Source organism: Cyprinus carpio, chromosome A20, assembly GCF_018340385.1.
Source record: "Cyprinus carpio isolate SPL01 chromosome A20, ASM1834038v1, whole genome shotgun sequence".
Taxonomy (NCBI): Eukaryota; Metazoa; Chordata; class Actinopteri; order Cypriniformes; family Cyprinidae; genus Cyprinus; species Cyprinus carpio.
Genome location: NC_056591.1, coordinates 6,339,135 through 6,361,671, shown reverse-complemented (window position 1 = coordinate 6,361,671; position 22,537 = coordinate 6,339,135). Strand labels below are relative to the sequence as shown.

The 22,537-nt window shown below is 34.0% G+C and overlaps 1 protein-coding gene across 3 annotated transcripts in view; it reads right to left on the bottom strand.

The window, feature by feature from the left end:
• The window catches only part of LOC109049982 (acyl-CoA:lysophosphatidylglycerol acyltransferase 1-like), a 30,792-nt gene that overhangs the window by 5,878 nt on the left and 2,377 nt on the right, over positions 1–22,537 (bottom strand). For all 3 annotated transcript variants that reach the window (XM_042777476.1, XM_019067649.2, XM_042777475.1), the window contains exons 3-6: positions 12,108–12,226; positions 11,873–11,968; positions 11,424–11,700; positions 8,818–8,944 (exon numbers count right to left, since the gene is read on the bottom strand). In XM_042777476.1, coding sequence (XP_042633410.1) covers positions 8,818–8,944; positions 11,424–11,700; positions 11,873–11,968; positions 12,108–12,226 — 619 coding nt within the window. The remainder of the gene's footprint in view (positions 1–8,817; positions 8,945–11,423; positions 11,701–11,872; positions 11,969–12,107; positions 12,227–22,537) is intronic.

Genomic DNA, 22,537 nt, shown 5'->3' with positions numbered 1-22,537 from the left:
GAAACATTGAGTTATTGGCAAGTCACTGTTCGAGTTCAGCCCCGATTCAGTGTTGTCATTTGACAGATGCCTTGTCTGTATGTCTGACAATCAACAAACGACATTCATTTTTATATATTCATTTTTTCTGTAAACAATTAACTCTGTTATTGTCCTTAACCCTATAAAGTCCACTGTATTATATTTGATACGCAAATTTCTAAGACCTGTAAATTACCAACAAGTAAAATATCTTTTAGTATAATTTTAAAATTGTCCACCTTCAGGTTGTGGTTCTCATGTGCTTCTGCTGTAAAATCTTTACTGATTTTTAAGAAGTAAACATAAGAATAACTTTTATATTGTGAGTAGTATATCAAGACGAACACTTACTGAATCAACTTAGGTTACTCGATTATCCATATATTAGGGGTGGAACGGTACACCGATGTCACGGTTCAGTACGTACCTCAGTTCGGGGGACACGGTTCGATACAATTTCGGTACAACTGGAATTTTTTTTTTACTATGCTCTGTTTCTTTTCATTTATTTTGAACAGACAGTATTACAAATTACAATTTTTGTCCACCTAGATGTGAATATACTAAATATTATTATATTATGTTAAATATATATAATATGCAGTAAATATATACATACATACATACAAGGAATAAATTCTTGAAATATATTTGATTTAGTTTACAGATAAACAAGGTGAAAAAACAGTGCAACACGTAACATAGCCTATATATGCTGAGTTTCAGTTCATTTTTGTGACACGCTTAATTTGTTCACAGAAAGGAAACTCAAGTGGCAGAAAGTGACATCCTATTTGTTTACTTTATTTTACAAAAGCACAATGTTTTGTTTTCATTGTAAGTGTACACAAATAAAAGCAGACCTTTATACAGGGATTTGGGATGTTCATTTCGGTTATTTTTCCTAACCAACAACTGACGCTCGTTAACCGATTATTAACCGTTAACCCACAAGATTATTTTAAATTAGAATTGAATTAAATTAGAAAGTATCTGTGTCTGTGACCTGTTAAAAATACTAACATTTGTTTCCCGGGGTTTAATTTTACATGCGCAAAAAGCAGCAAACAACAGAACATGAGGATTCACATGCATCACATCACGTACCTGCGGAGCTTCTGAGAGCGGAGAAAAACATAATAAAGCTAGGCTATATATATGATGAATAAATAGTCCTATTCGAGAAATATATTTTTACTTAATAAATTAATAAAATGAACGAAAAATGCATTTTCAGTTTTTTTTCAGTTTAATTTTTTTGTTCCGTGCGAAAAGAAACCAGATGGCAGAAAGCGTTATCCTATTTTTCTTTAGGCTTATTTTACGCACAAAGATTTGTTTTTATTGTGAAACACTAAATGTATTATTTATTTATTATTAATTATTCTTTTATTTTATTTACACAAATAAAGGCAATCCATTTACAACTCTGATTATCTTTATAACTAAAAGGAGTAGTTGCTTCCACTGTTAGAAGGAAAAAAAAATCAAGTGATTGCGCTGGTTAAGCTTTGCTACCTTGACAATGCAGACTGTTCATTTATCATAATAAAGTCAAACATATGGAGAAAAAAAACACACTGCTCAGTTTAAATATGTAGTAAAATCTATCTTAATCTGCTGTTAAGTGTTATCACCGTACCACTGTCATGTTATGCAAAACATTTTGTTTTACGTGGATATTGGAACGCGAGTTAAGTAGGCTACATAATAAATAATAATTTGGCATTCAAATATTGCGAATACGGAAACATTTGATTTTGTGTCGAACGAGAGGACCAACGTTGGTTTCAGTTTCATTTTAGCCTAAATGAATTTGTTTTGGCTTGTCGTTTATATTGATATGACTTCTGAAAGGCCTATTTTTTTATTCTTGTTCTTTTCTAAATACTGTTAATTGAAAGGATTTTTTGTGGAGTGAGAGGAACTAAAATAGCCTAGCTATGTTTACAGTTTATCATCATGTTTGTAAACATTTTGCGTCGACATTAGGCCTATTTCTGAATGAAATAATAAAAGGTGACTTATTATATGCAACTTGTTTTTTCTCTTAAAAAATAAAAATAAAAAATGTATACGCGTAGCATATTTTAACCATGCAGCAAACCTTTTAAAATATTTTGATAAATTACTGAAAATAAATTGCGCTGGCACGCACGCACACAACACAACAGTTCCAGCATTACTAACTTGGCAGCACAGTTGTTACATTATCAAAATAAAATACAGTGAACCAAACATCAGCGCACCCGCCTCTGTGCCACCATTGGAACTGAAGTACAGAGCCTATAATTTACATAATAACAGTTTAGCATTCAGATACATTACATCGCAAATATGGAAATATTATGGAATATTTGGATTTGTGACAAATGAGAGAGGTAGGATACACAAACACAAAGCTCCATTTCACAAACAGTTGAGTGCACAAGCCTTTGAAGAAATCGGGCTTTTGAGGAATGTTTATTTGTATCTCTCCATTGTCAATGTATTGCATTGCAGTATAGAAATACAGTTTGTTTTTAAAACCAAGCATCTAAATACCATCTTGATAATGAATGTTATATGGGAGATATAGAGTAACAAGATATTTATAAGCATTTTAAGTAAACAGTCTGTTTAACTATTATAAAATTTTGTTGGTACATTTACAAATTATCAGAATGTCATCTGACTTTTTGGCCATATAAATATCAGAAACGACCCAATTGCAGGACAGATCTGAATAAAATTCAGGTGTTTTTTTTTTTTTTTAGGTGTATGAGCTCCATATTCTCCTATATGAGCCATGAAATGTATCAAATATGATACTCAATAAAATCACACATGTAAACTTTTTTACATGACTATTGTATCTGACTATTATTTTACATGTTAGGCATTACAGGCTTAACAAATAAAACCAGAACGCAAGTGACCAACAAAGCATGCTGGTCAACCATTATCATGTGGCATCCTGCATTATAAATATAAATATAAAACCACATTGACTGTATTTTTTACTTTCCTTGCAAAACTTCATTAACTCAACACTTTTGTTTCTTGTTTGCCACTGAGGGCAGGGTTTGGAGATAAAACTGATGAGCATGTAAACGGTGAGGTGCTCATAAATCACAGCAGTGCAATCTGGACTCTGACTGAATCAGCAAACACTGCAAAGCAGAATAAAAGACAGTTTGCAGGGAAGCATTAAAAAAAAAAATCTCAGGCAGTTTGTTGACCCAGTATGACCATCCTACATTCACAAAAATGGCTTAAAGTCAGTTTCACAGCAAGGGTTCAGAAATAGGGAGTAACACATGGAAGGAGATTACGAATCATTCCCCATCATTTTCGTCATCTCTTGTACTCATTAGTGCAGTGCCTAAGGGTGTCAAAATTTAGAACAATTAAAAAATGCAACAATATGTATTGTGGATAGTGACAATAAATATTGTAGTTCACCAAAATGAAAGTTTACAGAGATTTTGTTCAAATATGGTAAAGCCAGAAGGTCACACATTTGAGCTTTCATGTTTATTAATTATTATTAATAAATGTAAAATAAAATATATTTCAATTCAATTTAAATTCGAACCAGTCCCTACAGGCATTTACAGAATCCAGCTAACCTCACAATATTTGCAAATTTGTTTAGATTTTTCCACAAAAGAATGTTAACCTGAGAGGAGGGAAATTAATACTAGCTAATAAAAACCCATAACAAATTAATTGATATACGTTCAAGCTGTTCATGCTGGCTGTGAAACAAATGCTCGCAAATATTATCACAATTAGAGAAAACACACATCAAATTCAGTCCTTTTACTCATTTAAGGTTGAGGGCCAAATCGGAGAAAATGACCCCTTGTGCAGGACGAATTACCACAATTAAAACAAAAATAAACCAAAAAAAACACAAAACAAAAACCATAAAAAATGCAATAAAATTTCCAAAAAAAAAAAAAAAAATTCTAGCACTTTTTTTTTTTTTTTTTAAAAGATGCTGCTAGGTTATTTTATGGGTGTGCAATACTGACACAAAATGTCTTTTTTTCTTTTGGATAGTGATAATCCTGTCATGGATAAATAAATATGACACTAAAGCACCAGTAGGTGGAAGCAAGTCTCCATCTTAATGAGTGATCCATTGACTCATTCATTCAAAACAGCTGATTCATTTAGAAACAAAGCTAGTGATTGTATAAATGGCCCACTGAATCATTGACTCAAATGATTTGTTCAAAATCACAGATTTATTCAGTAACAAAATACACAGTGCTGCTCGGAGACACACAATTGGTCTTACTTCGGCTTCGTTCAAAAAAAAATCTTGCCGAAACAGAGATAAACAGACAGCATTGTGACTAATATAACACACTTAATACTAGCATCTTGTTTGTTGAGCTGTTGTATAAAATCAATTCATTTGCGATCATGCTGACATTCGGGAAAGCAACAGTCTTGTTACAGTTAGACATTACTTAAAGGAATACTCCACCCCAAAATGAAAATTTTGTCATTAATCACTTACCCTCATGTTGTTCCAAACGCGTAAAAGCTTTGTTCGTCTTCAGAACACAATTTAAGATATTTTGGATGAAAACCGGGAGGCCTGTGACTGTCCCATAGACTGCCAAGTAAATAACAGTGTCAAGGTCCATAAAAGGTATGAAAGTCGTCGTCAGAATACTACATCTGCCATCAGATGTGCAATCTTGGTTATATGAAGCGACGGGAACACTTTTTGTTACAACACTTAACGACTTTATTCAACAATTCCTTTGTCAACAGTCTCCACTGTGTCTCTCCATATCACCGTATGCTGTGTATGATCTTCTTTATCATCTGCGCCACAAGGATCATCCGTGCTGTTTTCTTTCAAATCAAAGATAAATACACGTAGAAACAGTGCATCCTTGTGGTGCGGATAATACAGAAGAGCATGATACAGAAAAGCAAACTACGTATGCTATTCTGTGTCAGGCACGACACAAGGATACATTTTCTACGAGTATTTACGCTTTGATTTGAAAGAAAACAGCGCATCCCTGCAGCGCGGCTGACACAGAATAGCGTACGCAGTTTGCATTCAGCAGGTGTTTTCCAAATTGGCTCTACAGTTATGTGAGGAGAGACAGGGGAGACAAATAGTTGAATAAAGTCGTTATTTTTGTTTTCTTCTCGTACAAATGTATTTCCGTCGCTTCATAACATTACGGTTGAACCACTGATAGCAGATGGACTATCCTGACGATGCTTTTCATACTTTTCTGGACTTTGACAGTGTATTTTACTTGGCAGTCTATGGGACAGTCACAAGCCTCCCGGTTTTCATCCAAAATATCTTAAATTGTGTTTCGTAGATGAACGAAGCTTTTACGGGTTGGGAAAAACATGGGGGTAAGTGATTAATGACAAAATTTTCGTTTTGGTGTGGGGTATCCCTTTAATGAAAATGCAAATTTATTCTCTGCCAGCAGGTGGTGCTTTCGGAATGGCAGACTATAGTGGTTTCCCCGGTAATGGCAGTACACAAAGCAGCACAGCACCCTGAAACATGCAGCACTCATGCAATGAAATCACAGCCTTTTGAAGTTTAATCATCACACTAAGCCATATCGTAATTCTTGTCTTTCAGTCCCCAAATTTAAGACCTCCTGAAATCATAATTAAGACTTTATTGTACCATTTAAGACTTTTAAAACTAAATTTAAGACTTTGTAAGGACCAGCGGAAACCCTGATAAAGTATTGTGAGAGTATCAGACCTGTCTCTCTCCTTCCATTCATAGCAAAAACACTTGAACAAGTTGTTTTCAACCCGATATCATTATTTCTTTCACAGAATAACCAAATGGACGTTAACCAATCAGGTTTCAGAAGTGGACTTTCAACTGAAACTGCATTACTGTCAGTGACTGAAAACTTGTGGATTGCGAAAGCTGATTCCAAACCATCAGTTCTCATTCTACTGGATCTATCTGCCGCCTTTGATACTGTGAATCATCAGATTCTTCTGTCCATGCTCTCATCATTGGGCATCACAGGGATTCCACTTTGCTGGTTTGAATCCTATCTCACAGGTAGCTCTTTCAGGGTTGCCTGGGGAGGGGAGGTATCCAAAGCTAATCAACTAGTCACTGGGGTTCTTCAGGGATCAGTTTTTGGACCCCTCCTTTTCTCCATATACACTACATCACTGAGACCCATCATACAGGCACATGGTTTCTCTTACCATTGCTATGCTGATGACACACAGCTCTAACGGTAGCTGCACGGAATACAATCGGATTTCAGGATACCTGGCAAACATCTCGGCATGGACGAAAGAACATCACCTACAGCTCAACCTAGCAAAGACTGAGCTTCTCATCTTTCCTGCAACTCTTACTCTACAGCATGATTTCACCATCCAGCTAGGTTCATCAACAATTACCCCATCAAGTTCAGTCAGAAATATTGGTGTAATCTCTGATGACCAGCTTTGAAGACCATATTGCAAAAAACGCTCAATCATGCAGGTTTGCACTGCATAACTTCAGAAAGATCAGGCCTTTCCTGATAGAGCATGCTACACAACTTCTTGTCCAGGCCCTTGTCATTTCTAGGGTGAACTACTGCAAAGCTCTTCTGGCTGGACTTCCATCAAGCACAATTAAACCTCTACAAATGATTCAGAATGCAGCAGCATGACTGGTCTTCAACGAGCCCACAAGGGCCCACGTCACACCTCTCTTTATCTCCCTGCACTGGCTTCCTGTTGTGGCTCACATCAAGTTCAAGACATTGATGCCTGTATATAGAACAGCCACTGGCTCAGCACCCGCCTACTTCCTCCTCACTCTTACGAATCTACATCCCAGTCCAGAGGCCTGAGATCTACAAGTGAACTACGCCTCATGGTACCATCACAGAGAGGCACAAACTCACCTTCCAGAACATTTTTGTTCACTGTTCCTGGCTGGTGTAATGATCTTCCCACCCCCATCCGGAATGCCGAATCCCTGACAATTTTAAAGCGACAGCTGAAAACCCATCTCTTTGACTGCATCCTTATATATATATATATATATATATATATATATATGTATATATATATATATATATATATATATATATATATATATATATTACCCTTTACTTTTTCTTTCCTTAATCCTTCCCTGTCTAGCTTGTACAAATCTGAACAACATCTGAAACTTTGTATTATGAGCCCTTCTTGTTTTTTTGCCTCTTTTTGATGAATCACTTGTTGTTTTCCTCAATCTCTATTGTAAGTTGTCTGCTAAATGAATAAATGTAAATTAATCATATAATGAGATCAACATCACGACTCATGACATGAGTATATTACACCCCTAGTAGTGACTGGTCTCCATGAAACAGTGGCTCAAGTAGAGTGTTTTTGAAGTTTAGCTTAAATCTACATGAATGATCCAGATATTAGCCACATAAATGCTTGAACCTGACATTCTTAATAGGATTCAAAAATACATGCTGCTCATGTTTTATACATCTTATGAATGTGCATGTGTTTATTTACATCTTACAAAATGGTCTGAAGAGAACAATGCATATTTGCTACACTTTTGCTAGTAAAAAGCTTTTCTTTCTTGCAGTGGCCTTTTCTGTTTCTAAATGCATGAACAAGCATTGCGCATTTGCTGAATAAATCGCATATGAACGTAAACGGAATCTAAAAGTGAACTGGCTTCATTCATATTGACTAAATCTACCGCATGTAATCATACAGATTATAGAAATGTAATATATCATGGTTAATTTATTCTGTGAATTAGTGTCCAAATAATTTATTAGTTTTATTTAAATGAACAATCAAAGTGTTCACATGCATTTGACATTGTTTATATTTAACACCATGTTGCACTTTGTCCCAACCACGCATGACGTTTCCAAGTACAAGTAATTTAGCTGTCCAAAATGGAAGCGAAAGTGCTGCACATTAAACACAATTACAACCAATCAGAACATATTTAAAGTAGGCCTGGGCGATAAAACTAACTATAATTATCGCAATATAATCGTCCTCGATAAAGCAATAACAAGAGTTTGATAAATGTTCAATATAATGGTTACCATATGTGTGTGTGTGTGTATATATATATATATATATATATATATATACGTATATATATATATATACGTATATATATGTATATGTATGTATGTATGTATATTTATTATGATTAAGCTATTTTTGCATTTATGTTTAATGTATTAAGATTACCATTTTATTTTTTTTTTATTATTTTTTTCATACAAATACCTAGAAACCATTTAATTACATATTTACCATGGTATGGAGGTGCTATATGTGGCTTTAACTATGGTTATCATGATCTAAATGTATGCTACTATGAAAGACCAATGGTTAATATTAAAAAACTCAAACAGTCAGAATATAAAATATAAAAATTAGGTTGTTACAATTTTTACAGATGTCAATGTGTATCTGCATCCTAACTCAAGCTACTGTCAAATGTGCATTTCTAAGAGACAAAACATGTTAATATTAATATTACAGCCTGCACTGCAAACTGTGCTGATGAATACACGACACAAACCTGTTTCATGATTTGAAAAAATATCAATCATTAGAACATGCAGAAACTAAGATTTTTTTTTTTCTTTCTATTAATATATTTATTTTGTTAAGGGAAAATGACTGTAAAAGTGTAAAGAATTAAAAACCTGAAGTGTTCATCATGTTCAGACCATAAAAAGTAGTTTAACACCACATTTAACAGTCTGGTTTTTACAACTTTCACTTAGGAGCAGTTCAAACAGTTCTTACCTGTAATGTACATGTGTGACTGTTGGATCTCTGTAACCAAAAATCCATGTCTGAATGTCCATGGGTCTTGCATTAGGGTAGGCTATGGTCATATCTATTACCCACTGTAGTCCTTTTGCTTTGATACCTGAAGGTGGGCAGACACAGAAACTTCAGCCAGAGAAAAACTATACAAATATTAACTTCAAGGCGCGAATGGCTTTGTATTATTGTAGGGTGGTTTTGTCCACACACTGCTAAGATACATTTATATGCAAACTTTTAAATCCAGTGTCCCCTTTAAGAAAGCTGTGTGTAATTATGGTCCACCAGACACCGATTAGACATGTTTCTTAGGAGACGTTCAAATAAGATGTGTTCATGTGCTCAAACAGCTGTATGGGGAATGACAGAATGGAACAGAACATACAGTTTTAAAAGTTTAACTATATTTAACATGACACATTGTCTGTAAAATGGTGTGGGATGTCTAATATAAAATCCAACCAAAACAACAGTATGAGAATTTACGGCACTGGCTGTTTATTAATTTAAGAAATAGTGCAGACAGATTCAAGAACACACATGCCTTGAATAGGATAACTAACATATTATTAATAATAATAAATAAATGAATAAAAACAACAAATAGCCACCTATCAAATATCTTTTATATACCAGTGTTGTTACAGTTAACTAAAGTGGAAATAAAACAAATTTACAGTGAAACTGAAGTAAAATATTTACTGAAAAAAAAAAAAGTTTAGGTTGAAGTACTAAAACTGAAATAAAAATTAAAGCTAAATAGAAATATAAAAAAATAAAAAAGAGACCATAAAATAAAAAAATTATTAAATAAAATCTGACAATATAAAAAATAAAATATATACAACTGTATATAAATAGTACTAAAACAACTCTATTCTAAATAAAAACTTTAATTACAAAAACTACCATATTCTTCCTAATAAAACAGAAGCATTAGGAAAATGCATTGTTTATATATTACCTAAAATGGGAATACTGCTCACTCAAAGTGATTTAAAGTCTTACAGAGTGGGAGATTTATTGCTGGAGCAGTCTTGTGATGGCTTAAAAGAGATCAAGTTAGAGATGCAACTCCTAGAGAGAGGAGCCACTGCTTTAAAATAATATAGCTGGAAGAAAACAAACAGAACTAAAAAAAAAAAAGTCCACCTTAATAACCAACTAGTTTAAACATGCAGAGACTGTGCCGCTTTAATCTCCTTAAAGGTATGTGACAGTTGTTCATTTGTTTAGTTAACATATTCATATTGTACTTACAAACCTCCAAGAGGAATTATTAAAATGAAGATGAATTTTAAAAATGTGCATTCTGTATGGGCATGTCCTCTGATGCGTTCTGAGCTACTGTGATAGTTGTCTCCACATATTTACAGAAAGACAATACAAGCAGCTTATTATCTTGTTTAACTAGACTTAATGTTTCTTTGTTTTGAATCCACGCCTATCAGAATGCATCATCTCCATTAGTTAACCCAATAACAGTAAGTCCACCATTAAGCAAAGCAAATATATTCTCTGCATAAGTGGTCTGAGGAGACAAAATGGAAGATCCACCCGGCAAGGAAGTTCAAGCATGTACTAGGTGTGGTAGGAAAATATTGACAGTACAGTACTAAAAAAAATAAACTTCTGTCAAAACTCACAGTCAACGCACTGAAATATCAGTATTTGAAGTTAGTTTTATTATTAGTTTAAATAAATTTAAAGTTTATCCAAAAAAATAAAAGTTCTTGGGACTTATTGCTTTATTATTTACTGACCCTAATGTCATCCCAAAACTGTATGCATTACTAGCATATTAGCTGATTATTAGTACTTCTGCATGACCATATTCAATATCCCTTAACCCTAACCCATACCTAAACATAACTACAACAACTACCTTACTTTTATCAATACAATAAAAGACACTGAGTCCACTGTTGTTTACTTCTAATGTTTATCATCCTGATCAAATGAAAGAAAAATAATTACTTTTCCTTTTTATTGTTTGGATGCTGAACCATCCATTTAGCTTTTCAGACATTACAACAATGACAAATACTTGCACTGAAATTGAATATTGCAAACAGATTTGGTGCAGCCAATTGTTTAAAAAAATATTTGATTTTGTTTTGTTTGACATTTTATAAACTGCCATTTACATCTACATTTACATAAAGTTCAGAACTAAAATTCAGCACTAAAAATGATTCGACTCTAGTTTAGATTCTAGGTCTGCAACAAACGATTAATCGACTATTACTCCATATGTTTTTTTTTTTATTAATCCTTTAGCTAACTTACTAATAAATAATAAAACAACTTCTGTGATTAATCTTGCAATGTTTTATCCAAACATTTTCTCATAAAAATACTTTCTGCTCTAGGGTGTGAACGTAAACGTCACTGATTACATCAATGCATAGTTTTGGTTCTAGTAGATCCCATAATACAGATATTACTCATACTGTTTTGAAAAGGGCAAATGCCTCACTGTTATCGGTATCCCATTACATTAATTTATACACAGAACCAAGAGAAATAGTGAAAGACCCATATATCTGTTACAACATTAAAAAGTTGATTTTGTTCCTTACTTTGACCTGGTGGATTTCCCTCTGTTCCCAGAATGCCGTTTTCCTGCTGGGGTCCTAAGGTCTTCAGGATAATCTCTGTGGCCCCCAGTCGTGGCAGTGTTACGTGAGTCAAGTAAGGCAAGTCTTTCTTTTTGGCAAAGGACTGACTTGTCTCTCGCCTCTTTCTTAGAAAGCCGCCCTCAGGAAACAGCACGATCCATTTCCTGTCTCTGCTGTAGTAATACTTGTCTAGGTGATCCTTCAAGTAAACAAGTTGCTTTTCTCGATGTGCTTTGCCCTGTTGGTAATGACACATCTCGTCAGCATTGAGTAAATTTCCCCTTGCACTAAAAACCATTTAGTTTGTTCGCTGTGTTACTTTATTAAATATGGATGAAGTTGGAATATCCTTGTCACATCATGTTACAAAATACAAATACGAGTTTTATTTTTAAGTGAACAGGTCTTACCTGCCTGATGAAGAAATCTCCATGAATCAGGGACACAACCCCAAAATTGGTATATTTAAAAACATGGTCCATCAACCACATCATCTTTCGTACAACCTGGACAAGAACATGACAATTAGTTTTGTTTTCTGATTGCGATCTGAAATGTTATCAATGTGATATCATCCTATATTTAATGTATAATTCCCAACCATCAGAGCAGTACTAACCCTAACCCGAGCAGAGGCATGCTTACCGTGCCCTTGTCCTGCAAGCACATCATTAGGGTGCACACGTCTCCTGTAGACTGATGGTTGACTATGACCATGGCTTCATCTTCAGACATCGGTCTCACATCATCACCCCATTCTGTCACTAAAATAAAAAATAATAAAAAAAGACAAAACACATTATGCGGATTGTTAGAAAACATTCTGTGTTATTGAAAAAGAATATATAAACACAAATATTCATACATTTTATTAATATACTTATAATACTGTTTAAATGTTTTTTACTGTTCCTGAAAGAAGTCTCTTATGCTCACCAAGACTGCATTTATTTGTTAAAAAATAAACTAAAAACAATCATACTGAACAATATTATGACTATTTTAGTTCCATTTATTGTTACAATTTAACATTTACTGTTTTCTATTTTTTATATTTAAAGATTTCTTATTAATATATATATATATATATATATATATATATATATATATATATATATATATATATATATATATATAAATATATTTTATGTTATTTTAGTAATTTATTCCTGTGATGTAAAGCTGTATTTTCAACATCATTACTCCAGTCTTCAGTGTCACATGATCTTGATTTGCTGCTCAAGAAACATTGCTTAATATTCAGGTTAAAAGCAGTGGTGTTGCTGCTTAACATTTTTTGTGGAAACGTGATACACTTTCTTCATGATTCTTTGATGAATAGAATTCAGAAGAACAGCATTTTTATATCAACAGATCCTTATATCAATTTTTATTTATTTACTGGTGTATTCATATGATGTCCTATCAATAGTGTTGTTTTTGGCAGCCTGTTTTAATTTTAGTATTAGTCTAGTCTGTTTGAAGCTGTCATTTTAGTTTTTATTAGTTATAGTCACGTTCATACTCTTTTTATTCTAGTCTAGTTTTAGTCGACAAAAACTGATGACATTTAGCCTAGTTTTAGTCAATGAAAATTTTATTTTTGTCTCTTTTTAATAATGCCATTCTATTTAAACCAGTCAATGTAGTACAAGTACCTAGCAGTATAGACGAAACCACAATTTTCTTTTAGCCAAACCCATTTCAAACAAGGTTGTCTTATTATATCATTGTTACCTTATAGACTCAAGAATACATCCATTCCAGACACGGAAGACTCTCTGATTTGGATTTACAACATTTATTTTACCAACCAAACATGTTAGAAGTACACACAAATAAATTTAAATAAAAACAATAAATAAAATAAAAATCGGCTAATTTTTCTCCCAAAGACCCTGGCTGGCCGGCCATCGGTCCCTTTCTCTGTGTCAAGGCTGATTAATACTCAACGCGTCCACTAGTTCGCTTGGGTGAGCGCGGAAAATATGACGTCATCGCGGTGTTGCCGGAAGTTCGCTTCGAGTGCGTGTGAACTCATTTCGCGTGGCGGAGTGCACAGTATTTTTTTGTAACTTTTTGAGAAAAAAAAAAAATTTGCATAGTTTGTACAAGGCTTCTTATTTGAAGTATGTTTTATTTTTATTGTATAAAATAGAATAAGAATTAATTTAGATATTAATTATACACTATTTGCTTACAGTTGTCTTGTGTTTGATGGGAAATACAGCCAATAGTTTAAGACTGTTTCAAGTTTGTACATAAAGAAATTATTAATTCATCAACTCATTCATCACAAGACTTGTACTGGCAAATGACGACTTCTCACCGGTGATTCCCGTCGGTTTTAGAGGACAATTACTCCTCGTCGCTCTCCTGTTGTTTCAAAGAATAGTACAAAGAAAAGTATGACTGTTTGGGAAGGTACGCTTGCAGTCAGCAGAGCCAGGCGAAAGTATAAATCCTGCTTAACTTTGTTTGTTGTCATCTTCCAAATAATGCCGCGAGTGGGGCTTGAGGAAGTGATGTTGCCTGCGTCTGCGCAGCGCGACTGATGCAGCCCTTGAAGTGAGACACAGGAAACAGAAATACTGCAAAATAATAATACTAAACGAGACGAGACTGAACGAGACGAAATAACATTATAACATTTAGTTTCATCTCATTTTGGTCAATGAAAATGAAGAGACATTTTAGCGTAGTTTTTATTTTGTAAACCACATTTAGTCTCGTTTTTATTCGTCAACATTATACTTATCGTCATCATCACATGACCAGCATTTACGTTGCGTCTCATCTTCGTCATGTGATAAAGGTTTGTTGACGATGATATTTAGTCATAATTTTCGTTGACGAAAGCAACACTACCTATCGATCACCAAAATAAAAAGATCGACTTAATTAGCACAAACGTGGAGGGCAATGTTTTCCAGTGCAGTCAGAACAGCTTCAACAAGATATTCCCTCTTACGGACACACAATCGCAATCTGATTATAATAACATTATGTACTGGACTGTGATTTATGTACAGCTATGTGTATCATATATCATGAGGTAGTTGCTGTTACCAAGCCCTATTGTGTCCACTGGTAATATCGGTCACCCTACTCTCAAGATATCTCATTGGTCTTTAAAGAAAATATTGGCAACCTAAATAAATAAATAAATAAATAAATAATACATAACATTACAAAAGCAAGTTATGCAAGTTAATAAAAGACACAAGATGCACTTGCACAACAGGGTGTAAATCTCCCCTCTACTACCGCTGTACTTTGCCCTTGACGGTGTGTTTAAACAACTCTATGAAGAGCAGGAACACCTCTTTGAGAGGTCATGCTGAGTCATGGCACGGCCGACAGCCTCTGCTGTTACCAGCAAGTCAAAGATCACAAACAAAAACCATTACAGCACCTCCACTGTATCAAGCTCACGGGTTAAGGGCACCTGACACGACAAGTTACGGGCACCGATGTTTGCTAAAAGATACCACCAGACCTTCTATAAACAAAGAGTATTTGCTTACAGACTTCAGGACAACAAGCGGAACTGCTACGACATTCTAGATCACAAAAAGCTCTGTGAACAGCTCTAAGAATGATCACCCACTGCTTCTGCGAGGAAATCGGATAAGAGATATCAAAAGCATCAATTTCAGACAAATTTTGCAAGCAAAAAAGTCCATTGTCAATGGTGTAGTGATGTATGAAGCACAGCTCACGCAGAAGTCACTTTCGAACCAAGCAGCTTTCTGTTGGTCAACATGGTAAATCCACATGAACAACTTGAACCCCCTTGTGAAATCTGTGTGGGGAAATGTTTTGTCCTCACACCAAATTCCAGATCGTGTGGATTCCTATTGAAATGACTGAATTTTGACAGAAAAAAAAAAAAAAAAAAAATTAAGGGGTGGTAAACATGACGGGATATAAACATGACTATATATAGGTATATAATTGCCATGTAATTGCCAAATAATTCAAAACAACTATACATTAAAAATAATTATTAATAGGTTTATGCAACTCTTCATTTTATTATGTGTATTGGTATATAATTGCCATGTAATTGCCAATTTATGCACAACAATTGTACAATTACAAAATAAATTATTGTTTGTTGTCATAATTATGCTTTCTAAACTATTTTGAAATTAATTACATCAAGTTTTAGGATTTTTTTTTTTTTTTTAAATAACGAAATAAACACTAGCCTATAATCACTAATGGTGGATGACCATTCAGGACTTGACAATAAGGACTGGCTGATGACCCGGGGCCAGTGTCCTCACTATAGTGTATCATTTCCAACTTTACTTAAAAATACAAAAACAAAAAATTAAACCTATTTCAAAACAACTCGCGTCTTCCTTTACTTGAAAGGAAAAATACATAAAAATGTAGCCTATGTCAAAATAACTCTTTTTCGAGGATACTGGCCAAGACAGGTATGTCTTTACAGTTTTTTTTTTTTTCAACTGCTTACACACAAAATCTTTACTTGTCACACAATTTCTAAAACCTGACACTCAAACACCAGAAACACACACCACATCTGTAAAACCATACACTAATTCTCTGCCTTTGACTCCGTTTTCAATTTCACAAAACACTTTTTGTAAAACACAACACACAATCATCTATGTAACACACAAAAATCTAACAGGACGTATCTGGATTTCCTTTTTCAAACATCAAAATGCCAAACTAATTCTTCAGTGCTAGTGGTCAACCGATACTGTTTTTTGGACAGCCGATGCCGATGCCTATATCTTGGAAAGCAGCGGGGCTGATAGCCGATATAAAGCTAATATATATAGTTTTTTTAATTCATATTTAAGATATTTGAAATCATTTGACAATGGATTAAAAAAAATAAATGTGTAAAATAAACATACTTATACTTTGGATGACAAAGTATTTTTCACAAATTAATAAATATACAATAAAAATATAATTAAAAAGGAAGTAAACACTGTAACCTACAGGGCACTCAGTATTCTGGGAAGTTTGTGTGCATTGGGAATCATATATTTCAAATAAAGCCAGGGTAACACTCATTTTACATACAGCACACAGAGAAAATGACATGAATATGACAGTGGGCAAATTGCAGCATAATTTGAAATCACGAGTTTAAAGTTTAAAGCATTCAATTCACACTAGGGCTGGGCGATAAATCGAATATTAGCGAATATTATATTATAATAATATTTCAAATTCAAGCATACTTTCCCAAAGGTGTTTGCAACATAAGACAAATGTTTGCTTTTGAGATGCGTTTGTGTAATTTTGAATACAGTGCTTCGTTTTGCAAGAGATGTGAGGCATTTTGCATTTTGTGCCTGCAATTCTTGGATTTATGTGTACAGTTCTGATAATGTAAGCAGTTTAAAACAATTATAAGGGAAATTTAAACAGTTGAGAAAGAAATCGGATCTGTATCATAATATTTGATTCATGCATTGTGTTTAAAGTGACCACGTCTAATTTACCAGCTGCTGTCAGTGTACTTAATGTTGTTTTAAAAAATGTAAATCATTCACTGCTCTTGACTGAATAACTTTAATCTCTCTCTCTCTCTCTCTCTCTCTCTCTATATATATATAATTTATACAGCGAAGAATATGCAATGTTATTTTTCATTTGATCATTCATTAACTTCTGTACCTAAACACCTACAAACCAAAAAATCTGAAGCACCATTTAATTTGTATCTTTGTAATTTATTTGTGCTTTTGTTTGTAATTTGTTCTTATTCTTACTGCTTTTTCGCTTGTCTTTAATAATGCTTGAACTTTAGTTTTTTTTTTTTTTTAGGCTAGTAATTTTTTCTTTGGTATTACAATTAGAACCGATAACTGTAAATTTGAACTGGAATTTAAAATTTTTATACCATATAAAAAAATTAATTAAAATACAAAAAAAAATGAAGACACATACTCAGAATTAGTGCTCTGCGTTTAACCAATAAAAACATTAAAATAAACCGTCCAAAGTGCACACACACAGCAGTGAAAACACACACACACACCATGAACACACACCCGGAGCAGTCAAACATGGGTCAAAAACAATTATAACAGTAACTATTTTATTTTTGTGGCAGGGCCAGTAGAAAAAAATCCTTAGCGTTGAGCCTTGCCATCATGACCCACTGTTGCCAGCTCAAAAAATAAATAAAATAAAATAAAATAATGTTTGGGACTCTTCAGGAAGGTAGAATGACAACTGATTGACAAGTGATTGCTTTTATCACTGTTTTACAACATATTCACATATCAACCAATCAGAAAACACTTTTTGTAACCATTTGACAATATTGTCTGGCATTTACTAACAGTCACAACTTCAAGCCAACAGCAATTACACCACCAAGCTGCTGCTGACATGCTCAGCAATATGTCATTCAGGAGCAAAACTTGGCCCTTAGACAGATCAAGCCAATGAGCTGCATCAGGTCTCTCATATTCTCATTTGCAACCAGTGAGTACAAAACTCAGATGAACAAAAACAAAGCAAAGACACTGCTGTGCAGTCAATTCAACAAAACGGGGAGGGGTGTGATGATCCTGGCTTGGTGTTATTCCCTCATATCAACAAAACAACTTTAATGCAAATCTGCATTTCAGAGAACAATATAAAACATCCCTCCCAGCATTTTGCATGTAATACAGGAACCTGGTCATGGAAACCTTGTGGGGGAAAACTCATGCAAATGCAACGCAAAACAGCTTTTCCTTCCTTGTTAACTCTGAAATCATCAATAGTGTAAGAAAAATCTGTATGATAAAATAAATAAAAACGGGACAATAATAAAAATGAAGATAGGGCGGAGAGAGAACTTCATTTGTATACTGTGGCCTCCCAAATGTTATATGACATCATGCCCATCTATTTAAGCAACGTGTCCTTATCTTGGTCATGTGACCTGTGCTGCTATTTGCAGATGTCATTCCCAATCACAAATTGTCATTCACAGTCATTTATTAGTTTCTAGCACGAGTTCCAACTCAACTTCTGCATCCAACTGTATCAGCCGGTGGTTCATGGTCTTCATTCCGGCTCATAGATGCGAATCATGACGATGCTCATTTACATAAAGCTTCTCAACTCTGTCGCAACACCAGCGGTCACTGTCACTCATGTCACTATAAATGGTAACTCTCAATGACAAAACATGACTTCAGGTCTTTTTGTCGCTGCTATTCATTATGTGAAAGCCACTTTAAGAAATAGTTAACTAAAAAAATGGCTTATTTACTCAACACAGACACACTTTTTCCATTGGTTTTCTATGCAAACATGCACTTGATGGACATGTTCTTGCGTTCTAACAATTCCACGCTCAACATAAAAGAACATCTTTAGTTATTTTTTTCGTTTTTTTTTTTTTTTTTTTTCATTCTATTGTTCTGAGTTTTGTGATTTGTTATTTTGATAATAGATTAGTCTAATGATTATTAGAACGATTAATCGACTAATATTCGATTATTTCACTAATTAATAAGTAGACTATGATAACTCAGCTTTTGCAGTTAGTTAAAATATTGAGATATAGTCTAACAAATCAAACCTTCAGCTTTTGAAAGTCATATGTAATTACAATTATACAATTAAATATATTTGGCACACAAAATGAGATTACAAAGAAACTCTCTCATTCATCATTTAATTAGCTAAATGAAAAAGTAACTGATAGCTATATGAATGACACATCATTCTGCCTAACATCTCCTTTTGTAAGTCATATGAATAAGAAACAAAAAAAGGTAAGTGATAAGACACCTAATTTTTGTATAAACTATTTTATTCACAACATAATCTATCTTAAAATACAGTAGGGTTATGAAAATCATAACAGTCCTGAGCTAGATCAAGCTTTGATCTCTGCAAACCAAACTATCACTTAAAAAAATCCACTAATAAAAAGATTTTATCATTAGCTAGCTCCACACTGGAAAGCTGCTTTAGAACAGAAAATCAGATTGTAATTCAAACTGAGAGGGACACTGACTTTTCATGTTTAATACTGTAAAGATGCTTGATTCAAGGCAATCTATTGCATAAAGTACTATATAAATAAACGTGACGTGACTGGACTTTACTGGAGCACCGGACTGCACAGCTCGTGCAAACATCCACATGGCTGTAGTCAGATGCTTTCTTAACTGCTGCTTTCTAACCGCTGTCAGTTTTTGTTGTTTATTTCGTTACTTAGAGGAAAGTGTACAGCATATATTTACATATTCATCCAAACACAGCTCAACAGCTTCAGGTTCAGATGCGTTTGCGAGGTCTTCTCTTAAATTGCATCCGTAGGGGTGAATTACAGTATTGCGCTACAGCGCCACACTGGTCAAACCACATTATTGCAGTCTCTGACATAAGGTCATATGAGATCAAATGACTACTCAACAACAAAAATATTTGACAACATTTTTTTATTGTTGACGTTGTCGATAATGTCGACTAACCATTTCAGCCCTATAGTGAATGGCCCCTAAAGCTGTATGCTATTTTTTTTATTTCAGTGGATCACAGTAAATCATTCCTAGGTGAATAGGATAAAAGTCCAATATAAACTTGAAACAACTGATAAAGTCTGCACACTACTCAAACTTGCATCATAGTTACATTTTATTAGCAACATTTTTGTCAATCTACCTGATTGAAAGCCTGAAGAAGATTGATCGATCAAAACCTTGGTAAATAAAATTCTGTAATAATTTAAGTTACAGTAGTATGTGGGATTTATAGATTTTCTGATTTTAGAGGAACACAAAAGATGCAAATCTGATTTTTGTGCATATCAGATTGGAATCCGATCATATTTAGCAAGTCTGAACGGCAACAAAAAAAAATCCGATTTTTTATTTGCTTCAAGCCACATTCATATGTATACACAAAAATCGGATTTGGACTGGCAGTGTGAAAAAGGCTTGAGTCAAGCTTAAGAACCAGATCATTGAACAAATAATTATTTTCAACCAGTTCTTTTCATTTTCATCATTTAATTGGTTTCATTATTTTAAAGGTACTTTATGTAAGATTTTGACTCTACTAAAGCATAAAAATACCATAATATGTTCTCGGATATTTAAGATAACATACTTGTTTATCTGAAAAACAATGCTACAGTCAGTTATTCTCCTTTGCAAATATACGTTCCGGGCTGGAATGTCGATCTTTGTTTTGGTTTGTGAAACCCACCCACTGCCAGTTTACCCAATTGTATTTCAGCACCCCGGGTTGCCAGTTGGCAGAAAACACAGCATAATTCATTTAATTCATTATCAAGTGCGCTTGTTCCTGTTTGTGTCGTCAAGCTGGCAACCTGCGTGTGTGTCAAGTCTGAGGAGGAGGGGCCATGTAAAACAAACCCTCTCCAATATTTTGAATTTGGACTGCAATACCTAGTTCAACCACTCAGTGTCAATCCTACATACAGCACCTTTAACAGAATCAGTTAAATTCATTAATTCAACACTTTGAGTTAACAACTGACCGGAAAGAAAGCTTTTCAGTAATTAATTATTTATTTTTATCAGTTCTTCATATAGAACTATAAAAGACTTGGAACAATGCACAAGTATTATGGACTACTAGTATGATACTTTGAATGGAGCTTGAAATTTCTTCTGTTCCAAAAAAAACAAAAAAACAATCACACTTCGATAAACATGAAAGTGACTAAATAATGACAAAATGTTGATTTTTGTGTGAGGTCGTTCCTTCAGGACAGGTGAGAACTGATCTGTTCTTTGTGCTTTCTTTAAAAGGAAGCAGTCAAGCGGGTGAACGACACACAGATTCGACCTCTGCCACACACAGTTATCTCCACCTGCATCATCAGGTCAGCCTCTAATCAGTGTGGTGAGGCATCTTGAGTAAAATTCAAAACAGGTGAGAAATTACGACAAACGACTTTGACCTTGACTGACAAATCTGATAATCTATACCCTTTTTATTTTGAATATTTTATAAAAGCACCATATTTTCCTTTTAGGGCTCAAGGACAGCCTTTAAACTGAAGACACCGTCAATGTGTCTCCCAGCTCAGCTACACATGAGCAGGTATTCAATAAGAAAAGCACCATTAATAATTTAACACTCTTGTTGCTTTCCAAATACTGCTCATCCCAATTTGTGAGCATTTAGCTCACAGCGTAGCGTAACCCTAAAACTGTAGGCAGTTCTCACACTGTTCCTTTTACTACCATTCAAATTCTACAAGACTCAACTCCAAACGTGACAACGCAGAATTAAGGAATTTGTCTTAAATTTGTTAAACGTAAAAGACACAAAAAGAAACTTGAACTGTGAATATGAAAGGGAAGCTTGTCTAAACACCACTTCAGTTTAAGAAATCCAATTTTTTATCATCATTAAACATATAAACAATAGCCAATTCAATTAGCTAAGCATCCATTAGACACTAATCTAATTTTCAAAATACTGGTAGTAAAATGCAGCATGAAGCGGAATTCAATCATCGCTTTTTCGAGCACATCAAAGAGACCTGCTTACAGGAAATCTCTGATATATCATATTCCTGATTTAAATTTCAGTTGCAAAAACAGTGTTTGAATAGCCAGTTTGACTCGTCTCTGTGAAACTCCATTTTATTTGTTGTTAATGTATTTTTAATAATACATGCAGACAAAAATGTAGCTGCTTATTACATTGTTTTGTGTATATAAAATAAAATGTAAATGTATTCCTTAAAGAAAAAAACATTCCTTGATTATTTCCAATTAAATTTTTATTATTACCATTTTTCTTTTTTTTTTAAACAAACCAAGAACTAGAAACTGGTCACTATTTCTTTTTAGGTTTTGCGCCACTTTTTTAAAATATCATTTTACCTTTTAAAGTACAAATATTAATCTCTCAACTAATGAGCTCATAAAATCTATGCAAAATTATCTGAGATTAAATAAAGCATGTCAAACTGTGGAGCACTGCTCACTACCTTTTGAGAAGTTGACAAACCCGTCTTATCTGTCTTCGTGATCGTCTGACTGTCCCAGCCCCTGCACTTCCATCTCGTGGTCCACATAATCAGTCTAGAG